The sequence below is a fragment of the Rattus norvegicus genome, chromosome 14, assembly GCF_036323735.1.
Source record: "Rattus norvegicus strain BN/NHsdMcwi chromosome 14, GRCr8, whole genome shotgun sequence".
Classification (NCBI taxonomy): Eukaryota; Metazoa; Chordata; class Mammalia; order Rodentia; family Muridae; genus Rattus; species Rattus norvegicus.
Window position 1 is genome coordinate 12,766,114 of NC_086032.1, and position 18,944 is coordinate 12,785,057.

The 18,944-nt window shown below is 47.5% G+C and overlaps 1 protein-coding gene across 6 annotated transcripts in view; it reads left to right on the forward strand.

Annotated features, from left to right (window-relative positions):
- Positions 1-425: 425 nt before the first annotated feature.
- The window catches only part of Paqr3 (progestin and adipoQ receptor family member 3), a 29,923-nt gene continuing 11,404 nt past the window's right edge, over positions 426-18,944 (forward strand). For 2 of the 6 annotated variants that reach the window (XR_010057364.1, XM_017599171.3), the window contains exons 1-6: positions 426-791; positions 3,725-3,887; positions 9,193-9,348; positions 11,611-11,808; positions 13,880-13,970; positions 15,226-15,374. Coding sequence is in view for 5 of the 6 variants with exons in the window: in XM_017599171.3 (XP_017454660.1) it covers positions 607-791; positions 3,725-3,887; positions 9,193-9,348; positions 11,611-11,808; positions 13,880-13,970; positions 15,226-15,368 (936 nt within the window). In the remaining variant the exon portion in view is untranslated. Of the gene's footprint in view, positions 792-2,962; positions 3,292-3,724; positions 3,888-9,192; positions 9,349-11,610; positions 11,809-13,879; positions 13,971-15,225; positions 15,375-15,506; positions 17,864-18,944 lie in introns of those variants that run through there. The other 4 variants (XM_017599170.3, NM_001012033.1, XM_039091840.2 and 1 more) reach the window with 4 other exon arrangements.

Genomic DNA, 18,944 nt, shown 5'->3' on the forward strand with positions numbered 1-18,944 from the left:
GAATTAGTTACCTTTCTGTTACTCTCATCCTGTTATTCAAGATATAGTAAATATTACTTCTGATGAAAAACAGAAAAAAAGAATCACTTGGATTCAGTTGTACTTTACATTTTTCACCTGCAGCTAAGGGGAGAGGGGCGGGCCTGTTTGGTGATAGGGAAGGGACGTCTGGGAGGGCGGGACTAGGGCCAGGCCGGGTAGAAGGGCGGGACCAGCTGGGAGGGCGGGGCTAGAGGGGGCGGGACTCGAGGGGCGGGACTCGAGGGGCGGAGCCAGAGATTGACTGGCAGGCAAAGGAGGAACTAGAAGCTCTCCAACCGGGTAAAGGGCGGGGCGGTAGGCGGGTCCTGCTGGTTAAGGCAGAAGGAAGGGCGGGCCGACAAGGCGAGGGGCGGGGAGAGGCGGGGCCTCAGGGCGCGCTGACGTCAGAGCAGGCTGCGACGCCGGCGGCGGGCCAGAGCTGAAGCGGCGGAGGTGTGTAGCGGAGCCGGGCCTGGGCAGACGGGGGCCGAAGCACCAGGCTCTGCGTCGGCGGCTCCGGGGCGGGGGCGCCAGCGGCGAAGCCCCCTCCCCGGGGAGGCGGGGCCAGGCCGACGCCTGGGAATCATGCATCAGAAGCTGCTGAAGAGTGCGCACTACATCGAGCTGGGCAGCTACCAGTACTGGCCGGTCCTGGTGCCCCGAGGCATCCGCCTCTACACCTATGAACAGATCCCGGTGTCCCTCAAAGACAACCCCTACATCACCGACGGCTACAGGGCCTACCTACCCTCCAGGCTGTGTATCAAAAGGTACAGTGGCTGCTCCCCACGGCGCATCCTCTACTCTCAGTCTTTTTGTCTGCTCTCCCCGTCTTTCTCCGCTATTCTCTGTGTGCATCAATTCCTCACCTCTGGGCCCTTTATCTTTCAGCTGCTCTATCTCCCCTCCGCGGGTCCTTGATCCACGAACTAACAATGATACTAATAGTGGTCATCGTTGCCTCCTCCATTGGCCTTTTGCTGTTTACAACGCGCTTTTGCATCCTTTTTTTCCATTTGGTAATCACTGGGGATATGGGTTGGACTCTTCCCCACTGACAATAGCCGAACCTTATTTGCTTCGTATACCTGAGCTTTGTTTCTAGGGCAGCACAGTGGGGATTCAGAAGTGTTGGCCAGCTGAATGTCCGTGTAATAGCAGACAAGTCCACATTGCTGCGCATATGTATGTGGGAAGCCCTGATTCATTCAGTAGTCTAGCAAATGCACACTGAGCCTCTGCTAAATGGTAGGCACCATACCAGTTGCAGAAGGCAGGCATGGTCCTTGTTCCCATGAAGCTGCTAAGGTCTCACCTGAGTGGCAGACACTAAAGGGATAATTACACTATTACATAATAGTAATTGTGGAAAATGCTGTGTAGGAAAAACCCTATAGCAAGGAAAGCTGAAAGAGGACAGCCGGTCCAACAGAACACCTTAGAAGCCTCTGTACAAAATGGGTTTGTTGATTTAGAGCTTTAAAATGAATCCCAAAAGCCTGTTTAAAAAAAAATCAGAAAGAAAAGAAAATTTTTAAAAAGGGCTTTAGCTTTTAGAGTGGTCTCCTGTCAGGACTCACTGTATGTACTGAAGTAATCACTCTAACAGAAGTTCAGTACAGCATTCCAGGTCACTGGAGTGGCAGACTTTGCTTTCCCCAATGTGGGTTGTCGAATTGCTCAACCAGCAACCACGTGCGTGTTTATTGATCTTTCCAGCATGGTCTTTCCCCCATCCTGTTTCTTTTTGTACTGCCTTGAAAGTATTTTTGTGGCATGACTTGAATGCATGACCAAGTGGTGCCACCATTTGAGTTTTAATTCCTGCTTCATTTCCCCAGTGCCTCCTGTACATAATTAAGAAATCAGAGCTAGGCCCTGCCGTGGAGATGGAGGAGGCAGGCCAGATATAGGCTCCTTTAAATATTGTATACCCACCCGCAGTGGCCCTCTGCATTTGGATGTTGAGTCCAAACCTGAAGGAGTCGAAACCAGGCCATATAAAACATTAGATCTCGAGTTGTTGAGTCAGATACAAGTTAACAAGCCTGCCTCTTAACTGCTTCAGAAATTTGAGCAAGGGTTAACCTGTTGATTTTGAAGATAAGCAAAATTCGTGAGTGCCTAGCTCGTCTGACAATTGTACTCTATCTTTGGTGGGGTGGAGGGGATACTCTTCCTACAATATTGATCTTATCCTAGTTGGGCCTTTACCCTCTCTAATTCTGACCTTCAAGAGTCTCCCAGACAGATTTTACATGTGAAGAGAGACTGTCTGTCCATTCTATCTGCGTTCTGTTCCTGGGAAGGAACATGGATAGAGCATGTTTAGTTAATCAGGTTATACTGGGTTTCATGAAATGAGAAGTTCTGAGGCAACAGGCAGAAGGTCGTGTTGGTTGCCAAAACAGTCCTGTAATTAGATGCTTCTAGAGCATTCTTTTAGTTCCTCCCCCAATTACAGATAGTCTTTATATTGATGGCAGGCAAGATAAAGTCTGTGTTTGCAGATACACAGTATTCTTTATTCTTGGTCATTGGGAATTTGTCGTGTTTCGCCCTCATAAGGATAAGGCTGTGAGAACCACAGGGACTGCTGCAGACACCTAGTTGTACATTTGTGCTCTTCACAGCTTTTCAGATTCAGAGCCTGTGGCCGGGGTGTGGGTGAGGGGATTGTTCAGTGCTTAAGAGCTTTGGCTGCCCTCCCAGAGGACTTGCCTTTGATTCCTAGCACCCACCTAGCAGCTCACAACTGTCTGTAACTCCAGCTCCGGGGGACTTGATGCCTTCTAGCCTCTGCAGGTACCAGGCGTGCATGTGATACACAGATAGACGTAGAGGTAAAACACCCACAGACAGGAAATAAGGATAATTAAACCTTATCAAGACCCCCCCAATTGATTTGTTGTTGGTTTAACAAAAGATTTGGTTCTGCTAGGGACATGAAAAAGCATTTAAATCTTCAGTCATGAGTAAAAACGACGAACCATTTCCCAGAATTGCGAAAGAGTTGGAAGCCAGCAGGAGCACTAACGCCACACCTTTTCTCCATGGCTGAAGAAACCGATTCCTGCTCTGGATGGTAGAGTCTATGCCAGCCTGTGCTGCCAAGGCGCTTTAAGAGGACAAATAGTACCCACGCACAGAGTAATCTCCAGTGCTCCTAAAAGGGGTAAACCCATGCCTCTTGAAGCTGAAACTGGTTTCAGAACCTGCATAGCACAATTGCTCTGGCATTGCCTGCCTGTCCCGGGACCTCTCCAGCAGGTTCGTGTGTGTGTGTGTGTGTGTGTGTGTGTGTGTGTGTGTGTGTGTTGCTTCTCTTGGACGCACTGAACTTTGTACATGTATTTATTTAACAAGTGCTTAAAAGGTATTTTATGTTTATGCCTCAACTTGCACTGAGCAGGGACTGGGTTTGCTGCTAACTTCCAGTGTTTGCACACAAGCATCGTTTCTGGAGGAAGGGACTGCATCTGAACAAGGACGCTGATGCAGTCTGAGGGAAGAAGTAGTGAGAGCAGTGAGGGTTGAACAACGGCAGCTGTAACTCCCAGGATTGGTGCAAATGGGAGAACAATCACAGAAGTAGTAATGGGACAGCCAGTCTTCGAGAGGCAGAGAGGCTGGCGCTGAGCACCTCCCCCAGTCCCAACCACTGAGCCATAGCGCATCTGAACCGTGTGTGTTTTCTTTGTAGCTTGTTTATTTTGTCCAACGAGACGGTAAACATCTGGAGTCATTTGCTGGGCTTCTTTCTCTTCTTCACGCTGGGGATCTATGACATGACGTCCGTGCTGCCGTCGGCCAGCGCATCCAGAGAAGACTTTGTGATCTGCTCCATCTGCCTTTTCTGCTTCCAGGTGAGTCCCTCACTCCGCAGACACTGCTGGGAGTGAGGAGAGCTTTTGTCAGAAGTGCCTGCTTGGATCTTCAGACCCACAGCTTGGAACAGCCTCCCGAGGGCACCCCGGACACCTACCTGCTCTCCTAGCAGAAGCCCACAGAGGCCGCTACTCTCGTGTACTTGGAGGTTGTTATTACAGCAGATTGAAATGCACTGCGTTTCAAAGAAGTGGGAACTGTGTTCATGCCTCCCCCTACTCCAGTCTGAGGTAGAGCCCCATTGCAGAGCCCAGACTGGCCTTGAACTCAAATTTTCCTCAGCTTCCTACCTCATGAAGTGCCAGGGTTATAGGCGTGCCTGAGTGCCTTGTTCTCTAATCTCTGGACATCTTGGCTGAGACGAACACTAGGACATGAGTCTGACTGTCCTCTGTTGTGTGGTCGAAGTGTCTACCCAAAGCCTGTTTAGAAAGACGCCTTTCCGCTGTTTGAACAGACGTGCACTCGCATTTGCTGTCTCCCACTGCCTTCCTTGCTGCCTGCCTTCCTTGCCGCCTTTGCTCTAACGCTTCCGTGTCAGCTTCCTTACATTCCTTGGCAGTTGCTTGGTTTCAAGTTGATTGCATTGTTATTTGTCTTTAACGTTTGAATTTATTACTTACGTTACGCTTATGATTTCCAAGGACCTATAGAAATATCTTTAAATTTAACATTGATTAATTTTTCAAACAGACCATTTTTTTGTTACTGAAATTACCTTTTTGCTCTTATAATATATTCTGATCACCGCTTCCCCTCCCCAACCTCCTCCCACACCTTCCCACCTTCCCACCCATCCAACTCCATGCCTTCCTTCTCTCTCTTTACAAAACAGGAAGTAAACAAACCAGAGATGAACAGAAGAAATGGGGAGGAACACACACATACACGCACACACACACACACACACACACACACACGCATGCAGGCAGAGGCACACATTCATGGGACGCCCATGACGTCACAAAATCAGACACTGTAATATATAAGCAAAAGACAAGTAAGGTTAAAAAAATGCCCAAACAGATCATAAGTTCTATAAAAGCAAATCTCAGACATCACCACTGAGTTCATTTTGTGTTGGCCCTCTATGCTGGGCGTGGGGGCTTCCTTTAGGCGTGGTTTGTACGCTGGTGGGACTCCATTGGAGAAGAACAACTTTTCCTTTGTTAATGGTCATCCATTGGAGAGAGCTTCTGGGAGGGACGGGGTTCATACCTGCTTCCCCTTCTGAGTGTCGGTTCCTCATCTGCTTAGGTCCGTGCAGGCCCTGTGCACGCTGACACAGTGCGTGTGAGTTCATTTGTGTATCGGTCCTGTCGTGTCTGGAACACACTCTTCCCTTAAGTGTCACCTGTCCCCCTTGGCTCCTACATTCTTGCCGCCTCCTCTTCTGTAAAGGTCCCTGAAGGCCGCAGAAGATTTGATAGAGACGTCCCATTTGAACTGGTGTTCCCAGCTCTCTCATTCTCCACACACTGTCTGACTGCGGCTCTCTGTCTGTATTCAGCCTGTCTACGATCAGAGGCAGCGTCTCTGAGGATGGCCGGGCAAGACACTGACCTATGAGTACAGCAGAGTGTCACTAGAACTTTTTATGTTGCCAGCCTCTTTTAGCAGAAGGTTCTTTGCTTTTCCCCACTAGGTCCGTGGCCTATCCAGTCCTAGGTTCTTGTCCTCCCAGGCAGTGTCAGCCATGGGGTCCGTCTCGTGAAGTGACTTCAGTCAAATAGTGGTTGGTTACTCCTGTACCTTTTGAGCAATTACCCTGGCATAATCAAAGTGTTCAAATAGACCATTGAAAAGCGGGAAATAAATACAGGCCATAGCCCATTGGTGTTTCAATGATTTAAAAGAACTCGGAGTAGAGACCCACGTGAAAATGAGAAGAAACGGCAACACCACACTTGCCCCTGACAGGCGCAGGCTAGCTCGCTGCCCTTGGAGAGGAGAGCACACCACACTTGCTCCTGACAGGCGCAGGCTAGCTCGCTGCCCTTGGAGAGGAGAGCACACCACACTTGCTCCTGACAGGCGCAGGCTAGCTCGCTGCACTTGGAGAGGAGAGCACACCACACTTGCTCCTGACAGGCGCAGGCTAGCTCGCTGCACTTGGAGAGGAGAGCACACCACACTTGCTCCTGACAGGCGCAGGCTAGCTCGCTGCACTTGGAGAGGAGAGCACACCACACTTGCTCCTGACAGGCGCAGGCTAGCTCGCTGCCCTTGGAGAGGAGAGCACACCACACTTGCTCCTGACAGGCGCAGGCTAGCTCGCTGCCCTTGGAGAGGAGAGCACACCACACTTGCCCCTGACAGGCGCAGGCTAGCTCGCTGCCCTTGGAGAGGAGAGCACAGCACACTTGCCCCTGACAGGCGCAGGCTAGCTCGCTGCCCTTGGAGAGGAGAGCACAGCACACTTGCCCCTGACAGGCGCAGGCTAGCTCGCTGCCCTTGGAGAGGAGAGCACAGCACACTTGCCCCTGACAGGCGCAGGCTAGCTCGCTGCCCTTGGAGAGGAGAGCACAGCACACTTGCCCCTGACAGGCGCAGGCTAGCTCGCTGCCCTTGGAGAGGAGAGCACAGCACACTTGCCCCTGACAGGCGCAGGCTAGCTCGCTGCCCTTGGAGAGGAGAGCACAGCACACTTGCCCCTGACAGGCGCAGGCTAGCTCGCTGCACTTGGAGAGGAGAGCACACCACACTTGCCCCTGACAGGCGCAGGCTAGCTCGCGGCCATTTCAGCTTTGGTTTAGCAGACACTCAATGTCCCTGTGTACTTCCACACCCATGCAGCAGTCATGTGTGGGGCTGAGTAGAAAAAGCGTGCCAGGGAGATCAAGTCATGTATGTAGGGGCAGAAAAGTGAGCCGGGCATTCAGCCAGGAGCAATGCTACGGAAAAGGCCAGAAGCAACAGACACCTTAGCGCCACCCAGACTTAGAGGTACTTATTCTTTCCGTCCTAGTCCTGGGGTAGCAGAGGAGGAAGGGAAGCAGGCCGTTGGCAGGGCCAGATCATGGCACACTTTGTTACCTGCCAGTGCTATGTACGTGGCTGTACACTGTAATTATCTCCCCACTTTGATAGTGAGACACGCCACAGGATGCTTCCTACTGGATCTGAAACATACAGATTGGCCAAAACCTTGGTCCTGCTAGGAACCCTTCACAAGGGTGTACACCTCTCCAAACAACACACAGAAGTGTAGATTCACCTTTTAAAATATGGAGGGCTTTATTGGGATACTTTTCTTTTCCTTTTGATACCATAGTTTCTCTTCCTCAGATGCCTCTCTTCAGGAGGTCAAATTTATTACTGGCTTTTATAATTACTGTCAGGTACTAATACACATGTCAGCAGTCAAACAGACCAACGTCTAAGACAGACAGGAGAAGTCACCTGAACCCGCATTCCCACAGGTGGCCTTGCTGTGGCAGTTCTAATGGACATTTTGCACACGTGGCTGCCTCATGGCGTCCTCTCTGCCCGTGTACTGGCTGCTTCCACAGTGAGATCATTGTGCTGCCTATGCTTATCTCACCGCTGCCTCTTGCGTCGCTCTGTGTGACACAGATTGTTCTCGTCCAGTGAGAAGCCCACCATGGTCTCTCCAGGCTCAGGCATGTACGTGCAGGGATAACCAGAGGACACCACCGAGGTGGACGTGTGGCTGGGCCAGCACCTGTGGCTGTGACAGCAGATGGACTAAATCTTGGTTAGGTGTGGACACCCGTCTCCTCAAGTTGGCTAGTCTTGCTTAAGAACAAACAACTGGACCTTCATTTCTCTTTTAGCAGCTATCTGCTTGAAATACGTCTGTCAGCTGGGCGTACTTCACAATAGTTTACTGTCCCATTTTCTCCACTCCCAGTGTCACTGACTTGATAAAGTCAGCCTTTTCCCCCGGGGCTGTGCTTGTCTACACCTCTGGAAGGGTACTATTCATGTCGTCAGAAGCTTTGTAACTGGGCCGAGGTTCCAGTTAAAGCACTTTGTTGTATGTGGCTTTAGTTACGGCATGAAGAGTCTGCATCTTGTTCTTTATTGGTTTCATGTTTTTCATTATATGGCTGGTCTTCCTGGATCTCTCCCCCAAATGTCGTACAAACACTGGCTGAATGCTGGCCCGGCTCAAGTTCAGCCCCTCCTTCTGTAATGCTTTTCCCTCACCAGCAGCCACACCACGTGCACCACACGGCCAATACCATCTTTCCTTGCTTTTCTATGGTCTACGCTGACTTCTGTAGAAGTTTTTACAGCAGGGTTTCCCGAAAAAGTATCTCTAGGGAGTAGAGGCCTCGTCTTTATAATGCTTGCAAGGCACTGCATGACATTCAACCGAGAGTCGGTGGCCAGATTCAAGTCCTCAGAGCAACTGACTACATCAGTAGCTTTGCTGTCCATTGGGAAAACCCACACATTTTATTTTTCATGGATATAATGAAGCCATGGTTACTTAGAACTTTAAACAAACAAACAAACAGATCGTAGCCAGGTGTGGTGGCACATACTCTAAAATGTGAAAGATTTATATGATCGAAAAAAAAAAAAAAACAACAGAATATTGGCACAAACCTTTAAACTACCACCTGAGATCAGAGGAAGGGGGTCTCTGAGTTCAAGGCCAGCCTGATTTATGTAGTGACTTCTGGACCAATCAGGGCTCATAGTGAGACCTTGTCTCATAGCAACAAGAAGAAAATACATTGTATACTAGAATTATAATGAGTAATTTGATTACTTTAAAGTATCTATCATGTGTTTGTAGACATATGTATCACAGGTCCTGGGAACACATGTGTTAAAAGGTATGTAACATGTTCTTAATAGTGACCTCTAAGGAATAGATTCAATGACAGGGGCTTATATTTTTTGCAGTGTACAAGTCTGTGTCCTTTTATCTCTGCTAAGGGATATATGCGAGTTTACTGTATAAAAGTCAACTCATTCATAATCAGAGTAACCTTAGGAGGTAATTTGAAAATATTTGCATTTAAAAATATTTGGATTGTATTATTTCCCAATCTTTGCTATTTATTTACAGTTTTATGTTTTAAAATAATTACAGTGTGTAAGTCTTTGGTAATTGCAGCCCCGTCTTACTGAACTGGAGAAGCTCAGATCAGTGACGGTTTAGCCTATGATGAGCTGCATTGCACTCAAGTGTCCCTGATTCGTAGGCCCATGTGGGGCCCAAGACCTGTATCTGAGTGCCACTCGTGAATTGCCTGGCCTTCCGTTTTCTCCCTTGGTTCTTACAGGCTGCGTTTCCTTTTGCAGGTCTGCATGCTTTGCTCGGTGGGCTATCATCTTTTTTCCTGTCATCGGTCAGAAAAGACGTGTCGGAGGTGGATGGCATTGGACTATGCAGGGATCTCTATCGGCATCCTGGGCTGCTATGTCTCGGGAGTATTTTATGCGTTTTATTGCAATAATGTAAGTGCTTAGAGCTCCCACACCCTATCTGCTATGTAGGGTTTGGAGTTTCTTACGATGGTTTAAATCCATGACTGCAACTCAGCAGGAGAGACTTGCGCGGGGACAGAGTTAATCTTCAGAAGATCCCTGTGATCTCTGATATCTACGATGGGCCCATAGTTTTGCTTTGTTTTTAATTTTCTGGTGGAAACTATGACCGTAAGTGTGGAGATACAACAGACAGAACACAGCAGCCCGTGTCTGTGATGGGGTAACTCAGGACAGAGAGGCACAGGATCTCAGCTACCAGGCCAGGCTGAGCTACACAGCAAACCCCGCTCAACACAGAACGAGCATCCATCGACCCCGTCCTACTGTCACACTTCGATTTTTACTTCCTCTCTCACTGCACCTCTTTCAGAGCCCAAAGTATGGCTCTCTCCCGGGAACAGCATAACACACGGTCGTCATCTCTCCCAGTGAGCAGAGTGTGCCCTGCCCAAGCTTCCCTGCCTGTGCCGTGGGCCCACTGCAGCGCAGTTAGGGAGCTGTAAGAGTCTCCCAGACGCCCCGGGGTGATCTCCAGAGCGTGCCTGTCAGCTCATGGCACTCCGTCGCTCCAGCTCTGTGGGATCCTACATCCTCTCCTGCCTCTGTGGTATCACGCATCATACACGCCACGCATCATACATGCCAGCAAAACACCCATACACATAAAATTAAAAAAAAAAATTGACTACCAAAGAAAAGTCTTAGGCTTTAATATGTGAAGACCATTATTAACTATGTCGTGATTTTCAGACTTAGATAGATTATAACCTAGTATATCATTAAATACGTATGTAATTACTGTATAGATCAGTTGAATTTTACTAGCAAACTGATCAGGTGTGCCCAGAGGTAAAGAGGACTGTGTGCTCTGTGGATCCGTAAAGGGAAGGCACGGAAACATGCTGCGGGGACAGCTGGCATGCAGTCAGCCTCATACCGCTGCTTTATATGCACTCATGTTTTCTGTTTACCTCTTCCTAAGTATCAAAACCGGAGGCTTATTTTAAATTTAAATAAATTAATAAAATAAAATTATATAAAATTAATAAAATAAATAAATAAATAAATAACCCCAGAAAAAGAGAAGAAAACAATGGCGTTGAAGTCCACAGTTACATACAAGAGAGGTCAGTCAGTGCCTTCTCCCAGGCATCTGTAGCTCCAAGCAGTTAGTTTTAGTGGCGCCTGCCTTTCAAGAGATAGAAAACACTTGGAGATGAACCTGAAAACGGGACTGTTGGGCTCACACAAGACTAATGACCTGACAGGCGATTTCTAGAGCTGAGCAGCCCACAGAAGCCTGGGAGCCCGGCAATGATGCCTGCCCTTGAGGAGCTGCCTTTTGAGCCCTGAGCCCTTCCCTGTTCATTTAGCAACTAAGTGCTTTGTAGCTCTTCGTGTATGCTTAGCTGGCTCTAAACTTTTTGTCCGAGTGACTTTCAGGCTTCCCTTATTCTCCACAAACTTGGGCCATCATTGTTCATGCCCTTCAGTGGAAGCCATTAAAGGCTAGCCTTTAAGGATTCGGCTCCTCAGGCTAGAAAAGGTTGAACCTTCCTCAGCTGCCCTGTCTCAAAGAGTCAGTTATTAAGACCTTCTCTTATATCAGACTTGTCCCCTAAATCTGATATGTGTGTGTGCGCGTGCGTGTGTGTGTGCGCGCGCACACTCTCTTCCTTAGCAGTCCCCAGTGTGTCAGCTTGGCAGAGTTAGTCTTAGTCACCTCTTCTCCAAGCCGCCCTGCCCTTTCTGCTCCTTCTCCCAGCACACTGCATTTGCATTCCTCACCAGCTTAGATGTTGTCTCCCGTGTGATCGCATAGTCTGCAGGCACAGGTGACATTTACTATTCTTGCTTCAGTGGTTCCCCAACATCCTATTTGTGACTTGGTCACAGTGTTATCTTACATTATCATGTTCTCAAGGCTGCCCCTCCACAGTCTGAGCTCAGTAGCCAGGAGAGCCCATGCCATAGGCAGCCTTGTTCCTACAGCATTCTCCTGTGCCTAGCATGTGACAGGTTCTCAGGAAATGCTCTTGTACGTGAAGTAAGTGTGGCCCTTTACCAGTTCACTTTCAATTTTTGTTTGTCATCCTAACAAACTTTCAAAACTTAACATTTGTATTGAGCACTCTTTTAAAGGCTGTGTGGTTTGGATATTACCGCCAATCCCTAGAGCCCGTAATGCTTGATGTAGGTTCCCAGAAGGCTGTTTTCTCTTCACTCTAGTACTGGCGCCAAGTGTACCTGATCACCGTGCTCGCCATGATCCTGGCAGTGTTCTTCGCACAGATCCACCCCAGTTACCTCACACAGCAGTGGCAGAGGCTCCGCCCCATCATCTTCTGCTCGGTGTCGGGATATGGAGTGATCCCCACTCTTCACTGGGTTTGGCTCAATGGAGGAATCAGTGCTCCCATTGTACAGGTAGGTGGAGTGTGGTCAGAATCTTTATTTTTTACCCTTCATCTTCATTCCTTGGATAAAGCGCTGTAATCAGGCCACGTGGGTGGCTCTGACTACTTCATGCTTTTAGTTGTACATTGAAACAGTTTCCACAGCTACATAACTCAGCATACTTTTCAAAATCATGTTAGCTCTACTCATCACTGACAAGCCACCGTGTGAGATAATTCCTTCTCTGTCACCGTGTGTAAGGACACGTCGTTTCTGGGGACAGCTTCTGAGGTTGCAGTTTGCCCACTGGCCTATGATAGTACTATGGGTTACAGAAGTGGGAGCAGCAGGTTTCTTTAGGGGGAGGGATGAGGCACTGAGGAGGACTTTCTGGCTGGAGATTTGTAAGGCAGACCTGGGGTCCCCAGTGAGGCTGGAGTGGAGACGGTAATAAATAGTTGACGTAGCGTATCAGTAGCTGGAACCGCAGGATGGAGAAGTAAAGGAAAAGCTCTTGACATGACTCAGGTCCTGTGGGCAGCAGGATAGACAACAGGAAGGACTCCAGTAGGGTTCCATCTTCCTGAGAGTAACAGAAATTCGTTTCTGTGTTCGTAGAAATTCCTGTAAAAAAGCCCCCAGTGTGTGCTGGAGAGAAAGCTGGAGAAGGTTGGGTGTGTAAGCGTGTGCCAGGAAAGCTCACCAGTGTGTGGCTGCCGCGGAGCCCTGTCTGACTTCAGCGCACTTTGCTGCTGTCACTGCAGGAGACCGAGTTGGGAGAGGAAGGGCTGTCAGTGGGCTTGCTGTCACTGTGCGAGCCTCGGGGAAGCCCTTGGTGAACAGTGAGGAGAAAGACAGTTCTATATCAGAGATAGAGGCCTGGGATTCTCGGGAGGGAGAGCAGTCCTCTCTTCAAAAGACCAGGAAGGGACAGAGCTGTGATGAGAGGGAGAGACCTGCTGTCCTGCTGTGTGAGACACCATTTCTCTGGCCATCTTGGTCTTCCAAGAATAAGACAATAGAATGAGACGCTGCTGCCCATGTTTTTTCTTTTTTTTTTTTCTTTTTTTTTTCTTTTTTTTTTTTTTTGGTTTTTTTTTTTTCGGAGCTGGGGACCGAACCCAGGGCCTTGCGCTTCCTAGGCAAGCGCTCTACCACTGAGCTAAATCCTCAGCCCCCATGTTTTAATTCTAACAGAAATATATGACTTGTAACTGATACAGAAGTGATCGATTTTAAAGGCGGTAAATTACACTAAGCTTATAATGATAAATGAACAAGAACAAGAGCTGATGGATTTTAGGAAAATTGGAATACTAATTTCACGAGACTTAAGATAGGAAACTGGTAAATAGACAATGGGTCTTAAAAACAGAATTCTATTATGATCATCAATCATCCTAGCAAAGAAGCAAAAGGGAGCCTTGGAAGAAATTCACTAAAAAGCTCTCATTCTTTAAAGATGGGAAGAACTGTCCTTCCTAAAGATGTTATTTCTGGAAGGGTTCGGCCCATCGGGTGGTGGGTGGTGGGTTCTCGGATGGTTAGAAATCCGAGACTGTTGATCTAGAGGATCCTAGATTGGAGACGCCAGGGTCATTCTCATGGACTTGAAAAGTTGTTTCTTATGGTAATTATTGGTAAATGGGATTTGTAATGAGAATTGGGAACAGTGTATGTGTCTCAGCTCGTGGTTTTCACTAGAGTGGGGAAGACCTTTAGGGCCATGCCTCAGCAGAGAGAGGGAAGCGTCTATAGAATGGCTCAGGGCATTTATCCGGGAAGTGGAAATCTACTCTAGCCTTTCTTGCCTTGGACAGGGCTGTTAGATCTGTTCAGATCTCTACTGACTGGGCTCTCGTACGCATGGTGCTCTGTAACCACTTAGTACAGGACGTGGGCATCTCAGACTGTCACCAGCTCAAGCTCCCTGAGCAGCCAGACTCTCGGACCTCTATTCCCGTAGAGCGGGAATAAGAGACCGTTACTATGGAGCCCCCCGGCAGATGACTGAGATATAGCAATCATTAAACCCCACCTCTGACCTCCAGCAGGTATCAGTGGAACTGGGGAGCCTAAGAAAACCCACTTTGCTTTCCAGGACTTCGCTCCCCGAGTGATTGTGATGTACGTGATTGCTCTTCTTGCTTTCCTGTTCTACATCTCCAAAGTCCCGGAACGGTACTTCCCAGGTAGGTCCCTGGTCACCACGGCTTTGTAGCTCTCTTCTGAAAACACATTTGAAGTAAATGCTTCTGAGAATCAAAATTTAGATGGTTCCTCAGAACTGCTAATTATGGAGTTATTATTCCTAATCTATAAAGTTAAATTTCAGGGGGCTTTCATAGAGATCTCCTACAGAGTGATGTGGGCTCAAGGGCTGGGGCTGACACTGTTGTCACTGACATAAGTTTGTGACAGTGCTCATCAGACTCCAAGGATCATGTGACTTCTGACCCCTGTTCTTTTTACCATGGGGCCGTGTCATTAGCCACCATGTTCTTCCGTCCATACCCACTTGTTCATACTACAGTGAATTCATACGCAGAGACATAAAGCAAGAACTGCAGGAAGACAGGCTCAGGGTCACTTTTCTACACACATTAGGGCTGGACCTGTGATTTCTGATGTCTAGTGCCTAGGAACGTTTCCTACAGGTAAGAGGATCGAGCCTCCCACAATCCCACACAGTAGGTCAAGGCGGGAGCGTCCTACACCACTGCTAGAGGTGTTTACACCACAGCACCACTGCAGGGCTACAGCGGATGCTGGCAGGTGTTCTTGTTCTGGCTTTGCTAACCGAGACATCAGGAAGCCGCCCTGTATTAACGAGCATCTCGTCCTTCCCTCCTGTGTGGCGCTAGCAGGTTCCTGCAGCCGGACAGTGTAAGTGCTGTGTCCCGAGGGATACCCGTGCCGGTCTGGCGCTCCAGTGCCTCTTGTCTCTTACAATACTTTCCCCCCACTCTACCAACTGCTGAGAATGGAAGACAAAAGATGAACTTGCTGAAATCAAACCTTCATTACTTTTTCACGTTTACCGAGTGTGCGTGCTTGCGTGTGCACACATGAGCTGGTCACAGTGTCCCTTCATCAGTCAGAGGACAATCTCAAAGATCAAGTTCCCCTCTGCGGGCTCCCTCTTATTCCATGCCCCGTGGATTTGAGGGATAGCAGGCTCCATCAGACTTGATGGTGGGTGCCTTCAGCCGCTATTTCATTGTCCCACACAAGTTACGACGCTAAGAATATAAAGTCGAGGTCTGAGGCCATAGTGCCCACATACGCCTGATGTCACCTAGAAACAGTTCCGAGCATTTCTGACATTAACCTGCAAGCTGCAAGTTTAAGGAATAAAACTTTAAGTATGAATCTAGCCTCTTTAAAAAATACTTGGGTCTGAATTAATCTATAGTCAATCAGCCTTTCTTCTGCTCTCCCTTCCAGGACAGCTAAACTACCTGGGGTCAAGCCACCAGATCTGGCACGTCCTTGCAGTGGTGATGCTGTACTGGTGGCATCAGTCCACAGTGTACGTCATGCAGTACAGACACAGCAAGCCTTGCTCTGACTTTGTGTCCCATCTGTGACTCCAGGTACGGCCCAGTCATTCAGCAATACACTGGGGAATTTCAGACCCCGCTTTTCTAAGTTTCCCCCTCCTTTTTTCTTTACTTGTTTAATGAGTCATGCTTTATAAAAATGGAAACATTTATTTGGATCTCTAGTAAGAACTGTGCTTGGCCCCTGCATCGATGGTTCGCTGTTGGTACAGCAGCGGAATTCAAGTGCGTTGAGAACGTTTTTGAGTAGCAGCCCTGGGTATGAAATGACTCTGAGTTCTGTGAAACCCACTGCATGCCTTAGGAAGAGCTCCTGTCCATAAGCAATGGAAGCGTCTGTCCTGTATGATGACTCTCAGAGGAGACATTGTCATCCAATGGTCAAACCTGAGTGCCTCCTCAAGGCCAGGGTTGCTGCGTCCTGTGCTGCTCCAAGCTAAGCAATACAGCGCCGCCACCACAGCCCCACGCAGTCTGTGAGAAACTGGCACCCGATGACCCACTGCCCTGCGCCAGTCTCTCCTCTCCTTAGGAACGTTTACAGTTTTGGTTTTGGTTTTGTTGTGATGTTTGTTTTTATGTTTGCTAACAAAACACTTAATTCTGCCTTTAAGAAAGGTAGTGAGAGGAGAGACAAACGTGCTGGTTTTAAAAACATTAGACTGGAAACTAGGGCATGACTGAGCCACACACTGTCTGATAGCCCAGTCCCCACTTCCTAATTTTTGCTCCAAATGAAATATTATTTAATCCCATATTATAATTGGATTCTTGACACTGAACTTTGAACCTAGTTTTCCCAAAGAACTTTCACCTCTAACTCTGTCGTTCCAAGTTTCATGACGATGGGTTGAAAACTATGCGGATGCTACTTTGCAGGCCGCGCCATCTGGGTGATGTGAGCCTTAAGCCCGAGAGCACGCAGATGGCTCATGTGAGCACAGTGAGACTCACTGCTGCAGTCCAGCTCGCTCTGTGCCGACATCTGACAGACAACTTAAAAACACCTATAAACACCATGCACAGTTGAGAGCTGGAGCATTGGTCTTGTTAAACTCAGCAGTAGATCTCACTGCCATCAGATAGTGGCTCCTAGTCTTTCTAGATGCATAAGTTAAATCACTCAGTATTCAGGAAAGCTTCCATTGTCTACTAAACTATAAAGCATCACTAAGTTTCCTAATAAGTTGACAAGCTGCTTTAAATACTGCTGTATTTTTAGAAAAAATGGAATTAACTAATACACCATAGAATTTTCTTGTCATTGACGTTTATCCCTAAATGCACGTTCTGTATCCAGTGCTAGGAACATCGATACACCTCTGCAGGGGCCTTCTTCCCAGTCCAGTGGCGCTGAAATAAATCTCCCGTGCTGGAATGTTAGCAGGAAAGGACACTAATTCATAGCACTGTTATGACGGAACACTATTTTGGAAGTGGCTGTTGTACCTTAGGTCACAAATTCAACTCATATGCTCAATTTTAGATGACCTGGATATAACAAAAGTGGGATATATTTTCAGAAAATATCCTTTATTGGCCAATGTTGTTCTTGAATATACATTTTGTCATTTTGGCCAGAAGGAAATCTACTAAATATTTATTAAGTAAAAACAGTAAAATCCAGTAATTTTAGATGTAGACCCATTTTTGTTATGAATTCTTCTAAAAAATATACTGAGTCTTTTAAGTTTACTTTTTTTTTCTTTTTTCAGACAGGGTCCCACTCTGTAGCCCTGGAACGTGCTAATAAAGACCAGGCTGGCCTTGTAACCATAGAGAGCCACCTGCGTCTCCCTTCCGAATGCTGGGTTAAAGGCGTGTGCCACCATGCCCAGACGTGTATGTTTTAATTCTTACAATGCCTGGGTTCCTTGTGTACATGAGTTCTGTAATGACTGCTGTATGTACCACGCACCTAAGAACAGCATTCTTTGTTCTCAAACAACTGCTCTTTAAATTTAAGACCTAAATGTAGGGACAGTTATTCTGTGTCCTCTGAAATGTTCAGTATTGTAAAAACAAAACTCTGTTGTTCCCATCTATCTTGATAATGTATTTATTATAAAGGAATGACTGGACTGCTGTCAACTCTAAACACTTCTGTATGTCCGCACTTATTGACCATCTACTGTGTGCATAGCACTACTGATAAAAAAATTTATTCACACTAAAGAATATTTGACAAATGCTTAAAAATCTGAGCTTTGTAATAATGTATAGTTGTTTATATTAGTTTATTAAAATAAGTTGAAAATGGTATTTCCAGCTACAGTATTTTAAAAAAGCAAGTCTCACTAGCTTATCCAAACTCTAAAAGCGAAGACTGTTTTTAACTGTGACTGTTTTAAATTATAACTTATAGAGATGCAGTTAACTCACTTAATAATCAGTCATCTTCCTCTATAACGCCATTTTCCCAACAGCAAGCCATTGTTCATCTCTGTGGCTTATACTAAGTGCAGTTAAGTACCTGCGTGGCCAAGTGCACCTATGTAAATAAATACGGTTTACTAAGCGTGTGCTGCTTGTCCTTCTTTGTGATACATTACAGCTTGAAATGGCACGGTAAAGTCAAATGAGTCAGGGCTGTCACAGCCGCAGCCCACCGGGCAGAGGATTCACTGTGAAGAACGCAGAGCTGTACAACCCTCCACTTGGCAGGTCCCCTAGAGATACGCCCTGCCTGCCCTGTGTTACACGCCACGGGGCAAGGCCTGCCCCTCTGGATCCCTGCCACTTGCTGAGAAGGTCCTCGTCCACCCAAGCAGTAGCGTTTCTTCCAGCTCCACCTACCAGGGAAGCAGCTTGGCTGCTAGTGAAGGGGCAGAGGGGTCTTCTATATGCATTGCCGCATAGCTGTTTACACTGCTAAGAAATGTTGTCATCTGGGCTGATGAGAGAATGGTCTAGAACGGAAACCTACCCTTTAAAATGTTTTCGGATAGAAGTAGCAGTAGAGCCCTCCTGAGGAGAGTGAACTCGCACACTGTATGCGAGGGGCCACCAAGGCCCTCCCCCTGCTCCTCCAGTGTGGCATCAAGGTCCTGCACAGAGGTCCTGCACAGCATGTCGGTTCTGTCATGCCAGGCTATGTGCGTTCCCAAAGATCATGGCTTCAGTCTGAGCATTAGCTGTGCTTGAGCCTGCCTTTCCTAGAAAGGAATTATTCAAAGTAACCATCTCAATACTGTATGAAGTTCCTCCTGGGAGAGCGCAACTGTAACTGGATCTAAGTGACTGCACTGCTTCAAAACAGAAGTCCACTCACACCCAACCAAACGAACCTCGTCACAACTGGGAACGTGTACAAGCCACCAATCAGGCTCCAGAGGGAAGAATCCTGCACTCTCAGTTAGACTGCAGCTCTGTCACCAAAGTTAGCACGTCCTTACACACAGTCCATCTCTATAACACGCCAAAGCCTCTTACTCAATTAATGCTGAGTCTTTTAAATTAAAAAAAAAAAAATCAACCAAACAAAACATGGTACATATTAAAAAACTGTGCCAGACAAGTAATTGAAAAGGCATGCTAAGACCTGTGTTCTGACCTCATAATCACTGTATTGGTAAATCTGTGACAATTGTTTAACGAAGTGTT